We start from the raw sequence: 21322 nt of genomic DNA, 5'->3' as shown, positions 1-21322 counted from the left end.
GTGTTTGTGTGCGTTCTGCTGGTCGTTTTCCTTGACTTGCAACCCCTTCACCCCGTATACGGAATTCTCGGAGACCGACGTCCAATTCGATGGCTGCCTTGTACCACACACTCAACTTGGGGGGCAAGCCCCGGTACACGCAGGCTTGCCGTAAATCACGGTCTAGTCCTTTATGGAATTGGTGCACCAGAAGACGTTCTGGCCACCCCACCAACCAAGCCGCAATCTTTCGGAACTCCTGTACATATTCCTTTGCTGGTACGCCCCGTTGCTTAAGCGCAAACAAATCCCCTTCTGCAACCTGGGCGCTTGTTTCGTCTTCAAATCTGGCACGAAGAGCCTCCAGAAATCGTCCCAGGTCCACGAGTTCCCTTGCATGTTTAGCATGGAGGCCTGCCACCCACTCAGCCGCTTCTCCCGTCAGGACCCCCGTAACAGCAACCACCATAGCCCACTGGGAGGGATACCACTGTCCATATTGGTCCATATGGCTTATCACCTGGCTTAAGAAAATAGCCACTCGTTCAGGGTTTCCGTCAAAGGAAGTCTGCAGGGCAGGTGGTCCCCAAACGGCCTGCGGGACCCACAGCCCCGGCGGGGCCCCCGGAGGCCAAGGCATGGGGCCTGGGGTCCTCGCTGCTCCAGTCGCTCTCCTGTCCTGCCTAGGTTGGTCCCTCGTCGCCCCGCGACCCCCAACAGGTAAGCCCCCTGCCAATTGCATTGGTTGGGGCTCAGGACCGGCTCCAAGGTCTCCCGACGAGGCACCTTGGTCTTGTTCTGGAGGGGGTTGGTCCATGGATCGTCTAGAGGTCCGCTCCATCCTCAATTTAGGACTTGTGAGCCGGAATTGGGTCTCCGAAGCGGTCACCCCTGTATCCTGCCAAGAAGAACCTGGAGGCTCCAGCCCTGCAACCCAGGGCTGCCAGGATGGGGCGTCACGAAATCCAGATTCCCCAAAACGCTCACGTAGCGTATCCATGGTGCTGGGACCGGATGAGGCAGGATACCCCCAATCCCCTTCATCCTCCTCAGTCCATCGTCTTTCCCTCCAGCCCTGGAAAGATGCTCCCAAGCGAGGGGGTGTTGGCATCCGTGGCCCGAGGAGAACAGAGCTGTGCCACCAATCCCCCGTCCGAGCCTGTTGTCCTGGATAACTCTCCTCCTCCGGTCGGGGCGGGGCGCTCTTGGGTTGCTTGACTTTTGGTTTCACTGCCAACTGTTCCACACTCTCCTTCACCTCCTCTATCAGTGGTTCCTCCCCCTCCACATCTCCACCACACTCCTGCTCTTCCAAGGCCGTCCCTTCTGCCATATCCCCCTTTGCTGCAAAGCCACAGGGACTCCTCACCTCTTGCGAAAAGGAACCAAGCGCTGACTTTCTCTCGGCTTGTCGTTCGTTCAGAACTGCGATAGGAAATAATCACCAGTAACACAGAGAGAATCAGGGTTTACTTTGGCAATGATAAGCTTGCAGTCAAAAGTAAAGTACAAGTCGGTGTTTTGGTTCAAAGTCAGCGCTGGGTGTAATCACACCACAGCGCTATTTAACAAAAACTCAGCCCCTTAAACATACATCCGGTGATTATCAATCAAGCACCCCCCCACTCCCTTAACAGTAACAGCTGCGAGCAGCGAGGACAGCAGAATCGGAGAGGCCCAGCAACGTCATCAATCATTGCCCTGAATGCTGCTATCCAGGAACTGTTTGTGTGTTCGCTGTGGCTGCTTATCTCCACTCCTTCGTCTCCCACACCCCCCATCGATGGCGAGCTCCGGCAGGACTCGACAGATCTCTTCGTGGTCACTTTCAGAGCTGGGCTCTTCGTAGTCGCTTTCTGAGTCCCCCTCGTCTGTTTCGGGGTTCGGGCATTTTCGCGCCAAGGGATTCAAATCCTGGCTTCCCATTGGCTGGTGCTCGTCCCAAGATGGCCGCCGGGAAGGGGACGCGGAAATGGGTTCTGCCGGCTCAGGATCATCGGGTTGGGGTGGCTTACCCTTTTTTGCTGGCTTTTCTTTCTCGGTGGTCTTTGGGGCCTCAATCGCTGCTTCTTGTTGCTCAAAGAGGCTTTGAAGGTCCGCGATGAGGTTTTCTTTGTCGCTGCTTGCCTCCATCAGTTTCAGGATGGAGAGTTTGAATTTATTCATTTTCTGTGCTGTTTCTTCTTCCGGGGCGGTGATTTCCTTGGATGGCCCCTCTTCATCTGATTGTGAGTCCAGGCTGGAGTCCTGCTCGCTTCCAGCTTCTGTCTCCTCCATGGCTGTGGCTTTGGTTGCAAGCTTCTCAGCCATCTTCTTGGTAAGAGCTCTGGTCTGTGCTCTGTTTGCTTCTTCAGGGTAGGTGTTGGGTTCAGTCATTGTCTGGAGTTATGGGCAACCGACCTCTGCTACCATTTTGTTATAAGCTGGATCTAGCCCAATAACTCAAAGACAGACTCCAATTCTTTTCTGTAGCTTTATTATTGATCTGTTGGTACTGGAGGTCACTGACCTTGTACCTTTCTCTTTCAGGTATACATCTGGAATCATCTGTGGACCATGTGGTCGGACCTTTTGTACCCAGGAGGAGGGGCTAAGAGGTAAGGAGTGGTTACAAGGATTATGGGATATGTGGTTAGTTAACCCTTGGAGGTCCGGGTGATCAGGGAGATATAGTAGTTAGGCATTTATCATGACAATAGAATACTATGGATATCCCCAAAGACCCCCAAAATGGATGAATCATTGAACAAATCACACAGGGTTGAGCCTTATTTGCCAAGACGTAACTTCTGAGTCCCATTGCCTACTTGCCTAGATGCCCAGGAACGCTTACATCTGATGCAGTCCTTGTTGACAGGTGATGACCGATCCAATATAAAATTCTTTTGTTGTTTTCCCACTCTTGTGTAGTAAATGGATTAATGGATAGACTTGGTCTAGTTCCACGATGGTGAACCTATGGCACACATGCCGGAAGTGGCACGCAGTGCCATCTCCCCAGGCACGCAAGCCATCGCCCATTGCTCTTCCGGGTTCCAGAGCACTGGCCTGCTGGTTTTCATGCACGTGGGACCATCGGAAATCGAAAGCAGCCGCCTGGTGAACATGCATGTGCCGGGAAGATGATCTTCTGGTTTCAGGGGCGCACATGCACACTGGCCAGCAGAAACCGGAAGACCAGGTGGCCGGCATGCATGCACGCGCCAGAAACCGGAAAATCATCTTCCCGGCGCATGGAAGTACACCGGATGGCTGCTCTTCTGGTTTCTGGCACATGCATGTGCTCCGTCCAGCTGGTCTTCGCATACCCTTCTGTGCCAGAAACCGAAAGACCAACTGGCTGGTGTGCATGTGGATGCCGGAAATCAGAAGATCATGTTCCCGGCGGCTGCTCTTCTGGTTTCCAGCACACTCATGCTGCGCTCCCATTTCAGCACTCGGTGCCAAAAAAGTTCGCCAACACTGGTCTAATTCTTCTGAGATTTATCCGACATGAATGACCCTTCTGGTAGAATATGTCACTGCCAGCATAGCTCTCAACCTCATCAAAATATCACAAGAGGGTAACCACGGGCAGGATTATTGTTAATGTTGGTTGCACTGTCAGCCAGATATTTGGACTAGATTTGGCATTTTTATCCACCTATCGGGTCATTCCCAAGAACTTTGGGTAGAAAGATATCGGTGTTTGATGGTGTTAAAAGAATCATCGCAGGATGTAAGCTGTTCCAAGTAAAGCTGCCTTTTTGCCATTGTTATTTTGTCAGTGCTGATGGTGTTCAAGTGGAGCTCCAGAAGTTTTGGATTTGCGCCCAAGGAACCTATTACTATTGGTATTATTTTTGCTTTCTTTTGCCAAAGTTTTAGAATATCTTGGATGAGGATAGTATTTCTTACAGTTCAGTCTGCTTAATGTTTAATTCTTCAAGTCCACCTAAATATGAACATCATGTCATTTTAGGAGAAAAAATTATCTAAGCCAAGTGCAAAGTCTTTAATCTAATTGGCATAGAAAACAAAATAATTTTAGAGGAAGAACTAAGCCGCAGCATGGAAGACTAGTAACTCTAATTTAGGTACATCATAGTATGATACAATGTCCTAGTTATTATGGGAAGATGTCTGTGCTTTCTAAATGCTCATCTAATTATGCCTCATATCCCTGAAGTCTTTTGTCTACATATTTACTGAGCTCACTAACTACCAGGAAGAGAAATAATGGGCTGCTAAATCCATTTACGGTTAAAAAAAAAAAAAGAATGGCTCTAAAATAAGACCTGTAGGCAACATTAAAGCTCTATTCTTTCCATTTTCATTAGGTTCAGAGTATATTCTGATGTTGGTTACTAACAAGACATTATATACTTTTTCTTCCTGTAAAAAGGGAAAAAAAGATAACATATCTTAAAGAGCCAGTACGATGCAATGGTTAAGATGTTCAGACAGTCCACCTCTTTACTTTGTTCACAGGTAGTCCTCGACTTATGACCTCAATTGCGCCCAGAATTTCTGTTGTTAAGCGAGACGTTTGTTAAGTGAGTTTTGGCCCATTTTAGCACCTTTCTTGCCATAGTTGTTAAGTGAATTTCTGCAGTTGATAAGTTAGTAACACAGATGTTAAGTGAATCTGGCTTCCCCATTGACTTTGCTTGTCAGAAGGTCGCAAAAGGTGATCACATGACCCTGGGGCACAGTGAGTCATAAACATGAACCTGTTGCCAAGCATCTGAATTTTGATCACATGATCATGGGGATGCTACAAAGGCCGTATCTCGGTCTTTGCAGCATCCCATGAAAACCGGTCGTAAATCCCATTTTTCAGTGCAGTTGTAATTTTGAACAGTCACTAAATGAACTGTTGTAAATTGAGGACTACCTTATTTGCTTTGGTGTGACAGTTCCTACTAGAACAAAAAGACCACCAAATTCTTTGCTTCCAAATCCTGTGAAGATCAAAGAGCAGGAGCCACAGTGAGGCTAGAATCCCTGGAGACGGAGAACGGGTTGTATTTCAAAGAAACTTTTAGTTCCACAATAGCTTCAAATGTACTTCACCAGAGCAGAAATAAACCAGCTCAGCTTTTGAATAAAGTTGACACCATGGGATGTGGACGTTCACACAATTGATCACCCAGTATGACACAGATTAGTGTACAAACAAATATGTCAGTTAAGAGCAGGGAGTATCGGATTTATTTTCAGGCTGTGGAGCCTGCTGGTTATAAAAAAAACAATCAAATTGCTAGAATCCTTGATCAAAAGGCAAAATTCACGGGACAAAATTTAAGCTGCATTCAACCGAACCGCAGTCTCTTATGGACCTCATCAATTACTCATGGAACCCTAGGGTCCTTGCAAAACAGAGTTTGAAAAACCATGGGTTAGAAGATGGTGTAATAATTGCATGTTAGATAAACAGGTAAGACTTGCACAACTCAGAATGTTGGAAAGTTTTGTTACCTAGCATTAAGGCTTTGGCAGGGGATCCATAATAAGATTTTAAGATAAGATTGTTATATATCTTTATTGAAGTTTTTTCATTTTTATCATTTTTCCTTTTTATTTTGTTTGCGACCTGAAGGCTTAATAAATAAAGGGGATTGACTGAGATTCATTCCATATTTTTAATAAACGTGATAACGTGAACTTGTGTGTGTGCGCGCCATGGGTGGGTTCTAAATTTTTTTACTACTGGTTCTGTGGGCGTGGCTTATTTTGTGGGCATGGTTTGATGGTCAGATGACAATTCTTTAGGATTTAGCAGAGGTACTGGTCTACCAGGTTTTTAACTGCTTGCAGAGCTGTACCAGTCTACCCATTTGTTCTTGGAGCGTTCCGGTCTACCCGTTTGTTTTTGAAGGCACCAGTCTACCCATTTGTTTTTGGAGGCACCGGTCTACCCATTTGTTTTTGGAGTGCACAGGTCTACCCATTTGTTTTTCGAGCGCACTGGTCTACTACCACACTGCCTTTTAACACTGATCAGCTGTAGGGCAGCCCTTTGAAGCCCCGTGGCAAGGGTTTAAACAGTTTTTTTCCTTCTCTAGCCGATCAGCTGGGACTCGGGAGGCAGCGAATAGATTGGGGGCGGGGCCAAATAAAAGGTAAGAATAATGCGGGGGCAGGCGGCAGGGCCCAGCTCCCGAACAAAGAGAACCAGTTTGGTGATGTCATATCGTCACTGCTACCAGCTCGGCCGAACCGGGCCAAACCAGGAGGAACCCACCACTGGTGTGCGCGCGCTCACATCTTCAAATCAGGTTGACTCCTGTTGATTGCCTGAACTAGTCCCTGCAAGGTACTTGTCAAGGTTTTCTAACACTGGTTGCCATTGCTTGCTTTGTAGGGTTGAGAGAGTGACTGGCCCAAAGTCACGCAGTTGGCTTTGTGCCTAAGGCAGAATTAGATACTCTCCTGGTTTCTGTCCTGATACCTTAACCACTACACTAATCTGACTCTCCAAAGAATTTTAAAACAACATAAAATTGGCACTGAAGAATAGGAATTAAAATTGTACTTGAATATATTCAATGGACAAAAGGGCTGGGTGGAGAAAAGAATATAGAGTATATTTGTGCACAAATGTAAACCAGAAAAGGGAATGAAAATAACAAACCCATTGGCATTTTATTTATTTGTAGAAATTATTTTCTCTGTGGTCTTTCTTTTAACTTCTTTGCTTGAAGACAATATGAACCTGTATGTTTTTCATGCCACAGGTAAGTGTGATTATCCCTCAACTTGTGAAAGTTGTGGGGAAAAATGAGAAGGCAACATAAATTATAAATAACTGATGTAGAAAGTGAAAGAAAGTAGAAGAAAAGTAAAAGAAGAGAATAGAAACCAAAAAGAGCCCCCCCCTCCCTCGAAATAACCCAGTTTAAAACTATGGAAAGATCCTGGCTCAGATTCAATCTCGGGTATTTCAACACTTGAAATCTTGTTTGGGTTACTATCTGCAGTTTGCCAGCATTGAGAGGACTGAGCCTCATGGACCATTAATCTCACTTCCCAGCTCAATTTTTAATAGAATCTTAATGACTTATATAAAATAAATTCACTAGAATTCGTTAAGCAAAGGGTGTGTGTTTCATGGCCCATAACTATATTCTGTTAAGAAATTATTTGATAGTTTTATGGCATTCATTATGTTGCTGAGCTTGATATCAACATGATGGTGGTAGTTATATTTCTCCACCTAGTGCTGTTTGACTCACTGATACAAGTAACCTAAAATCAAATGCTATGCTGGTTATTTTAGTAGAATGCATCTATGCTTTTTTCAATATATACTAGATGTCAATATATGCAAGGCAATTGAAATTAGGAGAAATCTAAACCAAACGGCTGCTTAATGCTTCCTTGTTCCAAAAAATACTCTTATTTCCTTATTCAATTGTGCTTTACAGGAAAAAAAATAATTTTCTAATCAAATAATCTCAGTCCTACTATATTTTTCAAAATATTTATTTATTTATTTATTTATTTATCTATCACATTTCTCTACCATCCATCACACTTGCATCCCGTTGGGCAGTATCTCTGCCTTTCTATATTAAACTATTTTTAGTTATTTATTAGAAAGATTTATTCACATTTTTGAAGGATCGTCCATGCTTCCTTGAAATACAAGATAGAATTACAGAAAAATCTTTTGTTCTTTGACAGGTAATGCAGGATGGTGACATTCTTCCACTTGGAATATTCTCCTCGTTTTCCAGCCACTGTAGATGGGTTATCTGCAACTTCCGGAAGATGAATGCAAAATAAAACAATACAGGTGGCAAGAATCACAAGTGAAAGAAAGGAAAATAAAATTACTGAAGTCCATAGAAATTAATTTAAATTGTATTGGAAGCTTACTCAGAGACTGAAAGTTCCTCAGATTCATAGGGATTTGTCCATTGGAGCATCATCAGAACACCTTGTCCATATAAATGTTGATCTTGCGACCTTGTCTAAGTTATCTTTAATGGCAAATCCTTTCTGTCATTTCCTTCTGCAAGAAAATGAAGAGTGAAGAATGAATGAATGAATGAATGAATGAATGAATGAATGCATTCTATTTATTTGAAACAAAACCTGTGTCAACTTTTAGAAATATAGCCTTGTGTAGACAAATACAGTAATACTGTACATCTTAGTTGGGTAATATAAAGGAACAATAATGCAAGCTTTCAGTTGTCAGTTATGGATGAAGTCTTCCTTGTGTTAAAATAGTTGCACAGCCATTCCTTAAACAAAGTACATCCAAATTTTAACATCTCTGTTATGGCATTAACATCTACAAATTTATAATTTTTTCAACATTTGCATGTATTATGATTTATTTTTTCTTTTTACCAAATAAGAGATACTCTAGTGTTTTAGAATATTCAGAGCATATCAATATATTTTCATAACCAATGCTACCAGACAAATTAATTTAGAGCCAAGCATAGATTCCCAGGTTCCCTTCTTCTAATAATCATTCTCCAACGAAAGATTATTTTGCTGATAGAAAAATTCTTGTCTCCTACCCGCTCCAAGCCAAAATGTTGAGATCTAGCTCAATATTTTGATTATCATATGGAAGATGGGAGTCACCCAAACAAGTTCAGCATTGTTATGAGATTTGAGCCAAAAATATCTGACTCCCAAATCATCATCTACCAATTAAGATCAGCTTGACCAAAATTAAGCTAAATATATCAGTGCATATCTGATAAAAAAATTATCCGAGACTATTGATAACCATATTATTACTTTAAAAAATTAGATTCATGGGTAAATTGCTGTCATTTGTATTTAAATCAATTATTATTTCCCTGATAAATATCATTAATTTTTAGATTGATTTCAGCTTTAACTAATGAAAAAGGACTAAAAGATGAAAGGACTAAAATGCTGAAATGAGACATGGGCTGTAAAAAGAGGAAAAATTGGCAATGACTCTTTGAGTTGCCGTGGTGATAACCAAAAAGCTCAGACAAAGCTGATAAAAGCTTGTGTTGTGCTTAAAAATTCAATTTCTACTTTTTTACTATTTTTCTTTTGCTATCACAAAGAAACGAAGATATAAGAGAGAAATATATATAAGGAAAAAGGAGGATAAAATCTACATTGTGACAATAAGAAAGGTCATAGCTGTGGGAAACAGCAAATAAAGTTTCCATCACAGATGAATGAGGATGGCAGGAGCCTTTCCATGACGTTCAAATAGCATAAAGAATTTACAATTTGAAGAGGGAAGCTCATATAATGAACTGCATTATCTAATACAGAGGTGTCCAATCTTGGCAACTTTACGACTTCTGACTGGAGAATTCTGGGAGTTGAAGTTCACAAGTCTTAAAGTTGCCAAGGCTGGACTGCTCTGATCTAATAACTGACATGCAAACAAGTCACGTGAAATTATTTCAAATAAGTATAACGTTTTGGAGTTGCCATTGTGATTGCAATTACAATAGCCTATGTTTAAGCAGCTTATTATATCTATCTAAATAAAGGTCAGCCCTGAATTCTTTGTCATATATTGTACAATACCATAATAGCAGCAAGAGGAGCTTGCCAGTAAAGGAAAGAGGATTATCTAAAAATGTACTGTTTCAATGTTCAGTAGTGAGGAAATGCAGAGAGCTAGGTACAGCGCTCATCCCCTCAACAGGTCTAAAGTAATCCAATTTAACAATTGAACCTTCAGTGTGTTTGATTGATTGAACTAAATTGGAGAAATGGGTATTCACATATTTAAAGAGTAGATATATAAGTAACTAAAGGTGAGCCTGGGAATTCAGCTACTTCTGAGAAAAATTTTATGGTCATGTTAAAAATTCTATTTATTGCCACAAATAGAATTCCGTTTTCTTTTTTTCTTCTCTCCCTCTCCCTCTCCCTCTCCTTCCTTCCTTCCTTCCTTCCTTCCTTCCTTCCTCTGAATGTCCCTTTTATATCACACTGGGTTATTTTCTTCAATGTTACTTCTTGACATAAACAGTGACACATCTCTGTGTCAGACAACTTTGATTATGGGGGGAAACAATCCCCATAGCAACCTGTGTATTTCCAGGATTGCTGTATTTGTTGGCATTATTATTGTAACTAAAATCTGTTTTGCCCCAGTAAAACAAATTATTGCTTTCCTGGGAGATGCATCTCTAAAATTAGTCCTAGATGGAGAGAATTAAGTGATTCATTTTATACTACCAAGTGAAAAAGAGAGAAATTTCTGGAAGGATTCAGCAAATTATCCCAAAGCTGCACATGCAAAGAGTAAGGAAAAACAAACACCTCTGCAAAGATATGAACTTTCGCATAATGCTGGCAAACATATTGGATAAAGTGCCATATCTTGTTTGAGGTATGGAAGAAACATACTTAGCGCACCTGCGGATGTTTGAGGAGGTTTCTGTGTCTCAGCCCTTTTCCCATTTATAAAATAGAGTGGTTGCCTACTTCATTACTGAGTTCCATCTGTTTGATTTGCAAAAAAAGGAAGGAAGGAAGGGTATATGTGTTGTTACAAATAGCCAGTCTGCATTCACAATACTGTAACATCCCTGCCAGTCTAAAGACTGGACTTCATTTGCGTTTAACCATCCCTATTTGCTATTATTAGATTTCAATCTTTTAAAGAGAGATTCCCCTTTCTCCAGGGGAAAAAGAAGTTCCTGTGCCTGATACCCTCAGCATCTCTGAAAAATGACTGGCATTACACTAATAAATCAGAAGAGGTCCAGAATAAAAAGAAATAAGACTTTGCCTTGGGATTCAGTTGTCTCTAAGTTATAGGTAAAAACTTTAGAAAAATGTTGAATGAGGCTTTGTTTTAAGCTTCCTTTTCTCTTAGCCCTATTTTTCTGAGCAAGTAGGACATTCTGTATGATTTAAGACTGTTTTTCCGAAGATTTCTCTTCTTTCTATGAGCTTAAAATCTATATCCTTAAATATAGCAGACAACCACTGTTTTATGATCTATATTTTGAGTTCCTTTTTAAAAAATAACATTTGATTTTATTTATCTCATATGAAATGAATTTATCTTCCAGTGAAGGGAGGAAGAACTGAAACCTTTAACTACACATCTTTATGTTACAAAACCAGGAGGTTGTATTACAATGTCTCTTTGTTTTTTCCAGTTTTACCTGTAAACAAACAAAAAACAAACAAACAAGTATGTATAGACCCCTCACGTCCTGGACATAAACTGTTTCAACTTCTCCCCTCAAGATGCCACTACAGGCATTGCATGCCAAAACAGCTAGACTCAAAGATAGTTTCTTCCCCCAATGCCATCATTCTGCTAAACACCCCATTCCCACAGCACTACAGTATCTTATGCCTAATGATTTTTACGCATGTAATAGACTATATAACTATTATCCTTGTCATCTTTCATCTTTCCTACTACCTACTCCTATTGGTATATTATAATTTATCAATTGTTTGTATCTTATGATTTATGATTGTATTTTATGATTTATGATCTGTGATTTATCACTCAGTTGATTGTATGTACACTAAGAGTTTATATACTGGAGACAAGTTCATTGTGTGTCCAATCACACTTGGCCAAGAAAGAATTCTATTCTATTCTATTCTATTCTATTCTATTCTATTCTATTCTATTCTATTCTATTCTATTCTAAACTAAACTAAACTAAACTAAACTAAACTAAACTAAACTAAACTAAACTAAACGGAAAAACAAATTGTGGGAGTCTTATCTTTCACGGATTGGATAGATGAAGGACAGTAGTTGAGGTGTTCCATAGAAGATAGTTGGTGACAGCAGTAATTATCTCCTACCAGGCTAGCTAGGAGGTGAGGCCAGGATATATAGACCCAGAGGGCTTCTGAGAAAGAATGCTCAAAACTTATAGATATTTACTCTAGAATCCCAGCCATACTTCTACATGTGTTGGTTTGATTTGGTTAGCAGCCATCAAATTCTATTTTCAACCAGTAACTTATTGTCCTCACCTTACACCTGCAAAATTTACATCAAAACTCCCTTTTAAAGAAGTAAAAAAATACATGTGCACTGTTTACTTCTGTTTCAATTCTCAACTGAGAATTCTCTGGAAGACTACTGATAATATCCCAGAATGAATATGTGTTGATTCTTTCATTCATTGTAGCCCGATGAGTGTGAGAAAGTGACTAGAAGAGAGGTAAGAAATTTGGAATTTTTTTCCCCTTCAAGCACAAGAAAATGAAACCAAGCTATTTCAGAAATTGTTTTCACTACAGTGGACCCCTCTTCCCCAGTACATAAAAAATAGAAGGGAAAATTAGCATTCCTCACTTTCACAAGCCTCCAGCTACAGCATCATGTGAAGTGAAAAGAGAGGTCATCATTGGATCTTCATATCCTCCTGGACGTGCTACAATACCAGCCATAAAGTGATGCTCTCTAGTCTACATAAACTCCATATATAAGTTTATGTCAAACAATCAGAAAAGAAGGGTCTACTCTTGTTTCTAAATTACTATTCAAACCTGAAACCAATTCCCAAAGGAAACATTTACAGCACAATTCTACATTTACTTGGAAGGAAGTCCGGTGTATTCAACATGTTTCCTTCCTAAGAAGTAATTTAGTACAAAATCCGGACTGCCACCTAATTCTTCCAATTACTGGTGCAAGAAAAGAGGTCAAGAAGGGATGGTTAGAGAGAGAATGGGCAGATCCAAGTAGCTTTAATGCCTGTGTAATATAATAACTTAGCTGTACCCATTATACAAAATTGATTTTTCTTCCCCGCCTCCTTTACTTACACAGAATGGATTTTTTTTCCCCTGCTCTTTATTTTTTATTTTATTTATTTATTTTTAAATTTTGTTAGCTGCTATCTCACAACAAGGCAACTTTCAAACATGTAAAGCAGGAATGCTGCTTAGGAACTTTTTCGGTCGGTCACCAAGATCAGAGGTTTAGTCTTCTGAGTGTTCAGACTCCTGCTCGAGCCCATCCTCAGGGAACCTACCAAAGTGTGATTTTTTTCCCCCCCAATCCATATTTTTTCCACTATTTTCTCTTTTCTAAGAAAGTAAGAAGACGAACAGAGTTTGAGTGGAAGACATAGATTCGTCCCAATATTAGAGACTTCTGTCAGAAACAGAATTAATTTGGTGGCAATATCTGAATTTGCTTTTTTTTTGCTTATCTTTATAGGAGGATTCTTGTCAAAGCATTTAAGCTGATGTTAGCTGTAGGTATTTCAGTAACCTTGCACCCCATAATCTTAGAGAAGGAATGAGCTTTGCAACTGCATTATGGAAGTTGTGTTATTGTCAGTGTTATAGCAGATATCCACATAAGATCTTCAGGGTGAAGGCAAATGTCCCCCATTGAGATAAACCAGGCTAGAAACAGTTCAAAGATTACATGAACACTACTAATTCAAGTACGGTATACTAACTGAAGGGGGCATGGTGGCTCAGTGGTTAAAGACGCTGAGTTTGTCAGCTGACAGCCTGGGTTCAAGACCCGAGTGGCTTGCGATGGGGTGAACTCCTGTTAATTGCCCCAGCTCCTGCCCACCTAACCATTTGGAAACATGCAAATGGAAGTAGATAAATAGGTACCATTTCAGTGGGAAGGTAACAGTGTTCCATACGCCTTGGCCACATGACCATGGAAATGTCTTCAGACAACACTGGTACCCTTGGCTAAGAAATGGAGATGAGCATTGCCACCTAGAGTCAGAAACAACTGGACAGGGGAAATTTTAACCTTCATACTAACTGAAAGCCTCCCAGACTTTCTCTATGCCTAGTCTTAACACCGATCAAACTCAAGGCAGGATTATTTTGAGTTTCTTTCTCACACCTTCCCTTCCCCAGAGCTGAATTATCTTTTATTTCACCTTTGCTATTCCAAGGTTATTTAAGCATTCCTCTACAACAAGCAATGCACTGTGCATCACAATGTCGTGAGGCAAACTGTGTTCCTTGCATTCTTGTGTGTGATCACGTCGCAACTACAAAAAGGGCTGAGCTTGCGCAATGATGTCACGACACACATTTCATCATGTCGGCATTCCTGGGCTTAGGAATGGATGCCGATGGATATGTTGTTAATCACATTTCACTTTGAATCTGGGAACAAGCAGGAGGAATAACAGCCATGATGCAGCTGTGCATAGCACCAAAAGAACAAATTTATAAGTTTCAAGAATTGTTTAAAATCAATTGCTTGAACAATATGGTACAAAGAACAAGAAACAATTCCCATTTGGCCAGCCAACAATACTGAGCACAAGTTACTGCCACTTTACAAGGGTATTTGTGGAGAAACTTCCTCTTATTATCCCTTAAGGGAAACAGCAGGAAGGAGGGAAGTTATTACAGTTTTTTTTTCCCTTCTTCCCACCGTCATTGATTTCCTGTGTTTTAATTGCCTTTTAAAATCAGCAGTTATTCTGATATATGTGAAACACTGCATATATATCCTCATCTACAAAACTGCTCCCAAACAGCAAATAAGAAAAAAATAGATTTCAGGTGGAGTAAATCATTTTGATGCAGCCGGGTTCACACGTCTTGCTAAATTGAAAACCTAAAAAAAAAATCACATTACACCGTATTACAATCATATTGCACTACAACTTAGTGCAATAAATGAACCCAGTAATTCATAAATTACAGCTTTTGGTTTCTGCACTGAGTGAAGCTAACCAAAATTGGTTTAGTTCAACAAATGTTTTAAAATGTATGGTTAAGCATAAACATGGGAAGTTGCTGGGTTTCCTCTAAATAGAGGGATGTCACTCCCTTTAAATCTATTACCCCACAACGGGGTTGCTGTTGTGGGGATAAAATTAAAGAGGTTCCTTTGGAAGCTATCTTGAGCTTTTGGATGAAAAACACCATATAAATCTAATAATGAGGACCCGGATTGTGGGGGCAATAAGCTGACTTTGTATAAAAAAGAACACCGCTTGGGGGGGCCGAAAGCCCTACTAAGCAGGTATATACAAAAGGATGAAGGCTGTTGCTTAACGCATTGTAAGCCACCCTGAGTCTCCGGAGAAGGGCGGCATATAAATCGAACCAATTAATTAATTAATTAATTGAACCAATTAATTAATTAATTAATTAATTAATTAATTAACAAATAAAAAGTGAAGCTGTACTGCGCTGGAATCTTGATGTGGATAATTTACTCCTGTGACTCATAACACATGTATTACTTAAGGCACCTAGGAAGTACACAACTGGGAAGTTTTAGTGCAGGTGTTGAATTACCTATATGTAATTCTAAAGCAAAAATAAATGCATTAAGTCCCTGTTCTCCCAAAAAACAAAAAAATAGGAATACAGATGCTTTGGTGGTATTCAATCAGAGTTGCAGGTTGTTGTTGTGTAGATGAAATTTCTGCTCTTTGTGATCTCTTTGTTCTATTCTGGATCAGTTTGTCTTGTTCCATAAGTATGTTCTTATCCACCACCATCCCAAATGTCTCCCTAATTTACTTCCCTGTCTGTGCAACATAAAAACTATGTGCCTGTGCAGATTAACTGTGCATGACTTAATCGCTAGGAACCTGCAAAGCAATAAGCTAAAGGATCCCTGTGTTATTTCTGCACAAATGCTCCCTCCAGCATTCTTTCACCCAAAGGAAATCTTTACTGTTTAGAACAGGGCTGTCAAACTTGCGGTCCACGAGGCAGATGCATCATGTGCTGGCCACACCCACACCCACTTTAGCGAAGGGGGGGAAGTCACAATATGTCACATGATGACGCTGTGACAACGTGAGTTTGACACCCCTGGTTTAGAAGCAAGAAGGAAGATAGGATATTTCTTACCAGTGGTTCTAATTCCCTTTGATCAACCAAACTGAATTCATTGATGAAGTAGTAAAAGTGTTTGTAGCAAGTGTTGACATGAGCTTCAGCACCAATACCGATGATGCTGTCAAAGTGGTGGATATAAACATGGACGAAAACCCTGAAGAGGCGTGTGAGAATCTTTGTGCAGACCTGCTGGAAATTCTTGGGGAAAGGTACACCTGCAAAACAGACAAAAACAAAAACAAAACAAGATTCTCCTAGCATCTTGAAATCAAACAAATGTGGCCAAGGAAAAGCTTTGGAGAACTACTAGTTGTGGCATTCTATTTGGACCTCCGTCACAGTCAAAGTGCTAAAATTTCAGTAATGTCAGTGACACAGTGGATGCTTTGAGAAAGGTCTGCTTCTATTGTAGCAATTGTTTGGCTTGCCAGAATAAATCTGTTCCACATGCACCTTGACATCATAAACCTTACGACTGTCATACTGCAGCTATGTAAGAATATGAAGCTGATATAGAGATGAGTGTGCAATGGACTTTCGGGCAAACTCCAGGAGACAGTGGAGGACAGGGGGCCCCGATGTGTGACAGTCCCTGGGGTTGCAAAGAGACAGACACAACTTAGTGACTGAACAATTACAGTGTGTTGGACAGTTACCTCCCAATACTTCAAGAATAAATGAAGCCATCTTTTTATGCAATCAAAACTTTTGCCCATTTAGACCTATGATAGTGGTAATAGTGTCATGCAGAAGGATTTTGCCCACCTAGATTTAACGTTACCTGGAGATCACAGGGATTGGAGTTTACACTTCAAGGATCATCTTGTTTATGTCTTTCACTGCAGTAGTAGAGTTTATGAACGGTAGGGGTTAAAAATCATTAGAGTGTTTCATCTAGCACTAGAGAAATATTTTGAGAATAGCAGGATGGGGGGAATGGTTCACCGTAGAGAGTAAATTCTTATACCTGCAGAATAGGCTAGGAGATACTATTAGCATTTTATGGGTTTTGATGATATACAGTAGTTAAATCAATTAAATAGTTAAACACTTTCTTTCAAAATAGAGCTATGAAGCCTAAGATGCCCACCAGGTGATAGAATAGTTAGAACTTCCTGTATCTCTTTACTGCCATCTAGTGCTGCTCTGAATGTATACAGGTAGTCCTCGATTTACAACAGTTTAGTGACCGTTCAAAGTTACAACAACACTGAAAAAGTGATTTGTGACCCTTTTATGACTTGCAGCATCCACACAGTCACAGGATCAAAATCAGACACTTAGCCACTGACACATTTATGACGGTTGCAGTGTCCCAGGGTCATGGGATCCCCTCTTGCAACCTTCTGACAAGCAAAGTCAATGGGGAAGCTAGATTCATTTAACAACTGTGTTATTCATTTAACAAGTTAACAACAGTGGCAAGAAAGGTTGTAAAATGGGACAAAACTCACTTAACAGATGTCTCGCTTAACAACAGAAATTTTAGGCTCAATTGTAATCGTAATTTGAGGACTATCTGTACAATTTTAATCTGATAATTCTGTTTCTGAATACATTAAGAATGTCAACTGCCTTGTCAGTTGACATGCCCTCTTAAATGAAGACCATACACACAGTTGAGAGATGGTCTGGTATAATAGTGAAGGCATCGGACTAGAAATTGGGAGACCACGAGTTCTAGTCCTCCGTTATTGCATTATTAGAATATACCTAATTTACAAAGAAAGTGGTATCAGAAGCGTCAAGTGGTACAGGGGTGCTGTTCAGCAGGTTCTGACAGGTTCTGCAGAAATTTTGAGTAGTTCAGAGAACTGGCACATACCACCTCTGGCTGGCCCCACAGTGGGGTGGGAATGGAGATTTTGCAGTATCCTTCCCCTGGAGTGGGGTGGAAATGGAGATTTTGCAATATCCTTCCACGCCCACCAAGCCACACCACGCCCACCAAGCCACACCCACAGATCCAGAAGTAAAAAAAATTGAATTCCACCACTGAAATGGTAGCAATCCTGTTACTGGAGATTCCAGCAATACAGAGCCGATGATCTCACTCTGACCTTAACAAAGCCAGCAAGTCCACAGGACCCCTCACCCATATCACTGATAATCTCTTAGATTCAGAAGCCCAGTCACTTAATCCTAGGCAGAGGCATTTAATGAAGATCTATGACTCAACTTTGGCTCAAAGGCTCAACTTTGCAGATCTGGGAGGCTAACCTGGTGAGTGCTAACAGAAGAACAGTCTTTGCAGCTACTCTTTGATGAGGGGGAGATTCAGTGTGGCTTATTTAACTATACTGTCCCTGCAGACAGTGTTGAGAACAATTTATCAGAAATTCAGCTCTTCCCTGTGAATATCCTGCATTGCTGTTTTTGATCTTAGATTTATTTTGACCTCATTTATTGCTTCTCCAGTGACTTTGTTATTTGATTGGTAGCTTACTGGTTTCAATGTCTGTTTTTGACCATGAGTACAGTCTATCCTCAAAGGTACTGCAAAAACACTTTTCAAGAGCTGTTTTATTCCAGCTAATTGCAGTAAAACACTGAATTTCCTTATCTCTGGCCTGTGGCAGATTCAAGGCTTACTAACTTGCTTCCTGGCAGCCAGCTGTGCTGGCAGAGAATGCTGTATAACAGAACTCAAGAGACTCAGTTGTGTAACTTACAAGAAATTCTCAAATGTTATTGCCAGGTTATTTGGAGTTTAATTGCTGTCTAAGTTTGCAGATATGAAAATATCTTGTATTGTTGTACATGCAGCTATATTGCCCGCTTCTGGTAAATGATGATTTACTACCGTATTTTCCGGAGTATAAGATGTTCCAGCCTCCAGAGTATAAGACACACATTAGTTTTTGGGGAGGAAAACAAAAAAAAAAAATTGCCTCTACCTGCCAGCATCTATCGGTATTCATCTGGCTAGCATCCTTGCAGCAAACAGCCTGGTAAGCTTCAGTCCATTATTGCAGCCTGATTTAGCACGAACAGCTGATTGGTAGTTCGATCGGCCTCCTGGGATACCACCAATTAGCTGTACCAGGCTGCGGGGATCATCAGAGCCCATTACCACCTCCATGTGTCACGTTTTTGGCTCCGTGCATTGTGTTTTTGGCCTTTGTGTATCACATTTTTGGCTGGTTCCAGGCAGCAGGGATCGCTGCTACTGCCGCCGCTGATCCCTGCTGCTGGAACTGCCTGAAAATGTGATACACAGAGGCCAAAAACATAATGCACAGAGGTGGCGATCAGTGGCAATGTGCTGTGGGGATCCCCACAGCCGAAAATGCGACACACGGAGGCTGAAAATGGCCGAAGGGTGGGGGCCGGTGGGTGGGTGGGGCTTTGGCAACATTCAGTGTATAAGACGCACCGCAATTTTCACCCACTTTTAGGGGGAGGGAAAGTGCATCTTATACGCCAAAAAGTATGGTAATTAACCCAGTTTTCTAGTTTTCATGATATACAACCATATGTTAACCATATACCAATGTTGTTTTCACCGCAACTTAGGTTCAAATATATCGGCTAGTTTGGGACTCAGGATATCCATTGAATCCAATCAAGAAGGATTTTAAGACTATAGAAAACTTGAAAAGGCAAATCCTATATTCTCTGGCATATGAGATTAGTGTCAACAATAGGTTTTTTTTTTTCTCTTGAGAGTACAAATTTAAAACCCTGCTTTCTAAAAATGAAATGTAACATAGCTAGAAAGTTAAAAGTGCTAAAATGGCATGGGAGAGTTGTTAAGTACTTGTTTTGAAGCATTGTTTACACAAACAACTGAGCCACGTATTATCTTGGGAAAAGCCAAAACTATGTAGCCTTCCAGCAAATTTTAGCTTACATAAAAAATCCTGTACAGATGCTGCTCTGCACTGTCTTGGTTATAAAATTGTGGTTTGTGTGCAGCTTTCTAAAGACTTTACCTCATTGTATCTCCACTCCTGGGTTTGTAATTGAAAATATCCTTTTTTAAACACAAAAACAAGATAGCTACATATACCATAGACTTACAAATTCTACCAAGCTTTTGCCATATCTACTTTAGTTTTACAATAGTTTATAGTACCTGCTTGGATTTACAGGTTGCCATAGTGTAATAAAGTAACCAATGAAGCAGAGACAAAGAGACCATGGAATTCAAAAGCTAACTTTATGCAGCAGAGGTGGGTTTCAGCATATTCTGACCAGTTCTGGAGAACCGGTAGTAGAAATTTTGAGTAGTTCGGAGAACCGGTAAATACCACCTCTGACTGGCCTCGCCCCCATCTAGTCTCTGCCTCCCGAGTCCCAGCTTATCAGGAGGAAATGCAGTAACCTTCCCCTGAATTGGGAAAGGAATGGAGATTTTATAGTATCCTTCCCCTGCCATGCCCACCAAGCCACACCCACTGAACCGGTAGTAAAAAAAATTGAAACCCACCACTGGCAAGCAGTATCAAATTGACATGGTGTGTTTTAGATCAGGGGTCTCCAACCCTGGCAACTTTAAGACTTGTGGACTTCAACTCCCAGAGTTCCTCAGCCAGCTTTGCTGGGAGTTGAAGTCCACAAGTCTTAAAGTTGCCAAGATTGGAGACCCCTGTTTTAGATAGAGTGTTTTAAGATTTTGGCAGTGTAATTCAAACATGAATATTCAGGTTTTTAATTAAAAGCAAGCATGGGGATGGATTCTTTAGGAAAGCAATACAGGGAAAACAATCTTTTCCCCCTCTGCCCTTTCTGAACAGCTGCCAGCACCCTAAAAGGAGAGCTCCCATTAGCTTGCCTTATAGCTACCGTAAGTGAGGTTTGGGAGGGGTGGGATGGTTTGGCGTCAAGGCAATGGAAGAAAAAAGATCAGTGAAAATCACTGCTTCTTACATGTTACTCTTTTAATGAAAACCCTCTGCCCCTCTTTTAAAAACCCTAACGTGATGATTAAAGATACATTTCACACAGCTTTCTGCCTAACTACTCTCACAACTAAAAGATGAAACAAAGACAGACAAGCATGCAGACTAATGTGGCTTCTGAAATGCTTCCCACCTGTTTACCAGCACTGGTCATAAAATTCATCTGTATTCTGTGCAGAGAAGTACAGTACTGTCTTTGTATTATATGCACACTGGCAAGAGAGTGTGTGTATGCACATGCTCTGCTCAACTCTAGGTCACGTGCCTGAAAGAAATGGGGAATGCTTAGAATGGAGCAGTCATAAACACTGCTGAACTGCCTCTCCTAGAGCAGCGGTCACCAACTGGTGGTCTGTGGACCACTGGTGGTCCATGAGAAAATTTTGGTGGTCCTGCAGAAAAATTATTTGCATTTTTAATATTGCACTAAATCAGGGGTCCTCAAACTATGGCTCCTGGGACGGATACGTGCAATGAACGTTTGTGTTGCTGCAGAGAGTCTCCCCCTTCGGGGTCTTTTTGTGTGGGTCAGAGGGGGATAGAAATTCCGACTTGGGGTCTGCTTCAGCCTCTTGGTGCGGGGCTTTGGGTGAAGGCTGGAGGGAAGCGCCGCTGGTGGCAAAGATCCAGAGGGCCTTGTTCCAGTGGGACCATCT

The 21322-nt window shown here is 41.1% G+C and overlaps 1 protein-coding gene across 2 annotated transcripts in view; it reads right to left on the bottom strand.

The window, feature by feature from the left end:
- Nucleotides 1–7479: 7479 nt before the first annotated feature.
- The window catches only part of MOB3C (MOB kinase activator 3C), a 34957-nt gene continuing 21114 nt past the window's right edge, over nt 7480–21322 (bottom strand). Inside the window, exons 3-4 of one of the 2 annotated variants that reach the window (XM_070939580.1) lie at nt 15775–15977; nt 7480–7978 (exon numbers count right to left, since the gene is read on the bottom strand). In XM_070939580.1, coding sequence (XP_070795681.1) covers nt 7949–7978; nt 15775–15977 — 233 coding nt within the window. In that variant the 3' untranslated portion in view covers nt 7480–7948. Of the gene's footprint in view, nt 7979–10368; nt 10432–15774; nt 15978–21322 lie in introns of those variants that run through there. The other variant, XM_070939579.1, reaches the window with a different exon arrangement.

This window comes from Pituophis catenifer, unplaced genomic scaffold, assembly GCF_029215685.1.
Source record: "Pituophis catenifer annectens isolate HBS135680 unplaced genomic scaffold, rPitCat1.0.hap2 SCAF_3, whole genome shotgun sequence".
Taxonomy (NCBI): domain Eukaryota; kingdom Metazoa; phylum Chordata; class Lepidosauria; order Squamata; family Colubridae; genus Pituophis; species Pituophis catenifer.
The sequence above is the reverse complement of the archived record's forward strand: the minus strand, read 5'-3'. Positions and strand labels throughout refer to the sequence as shown.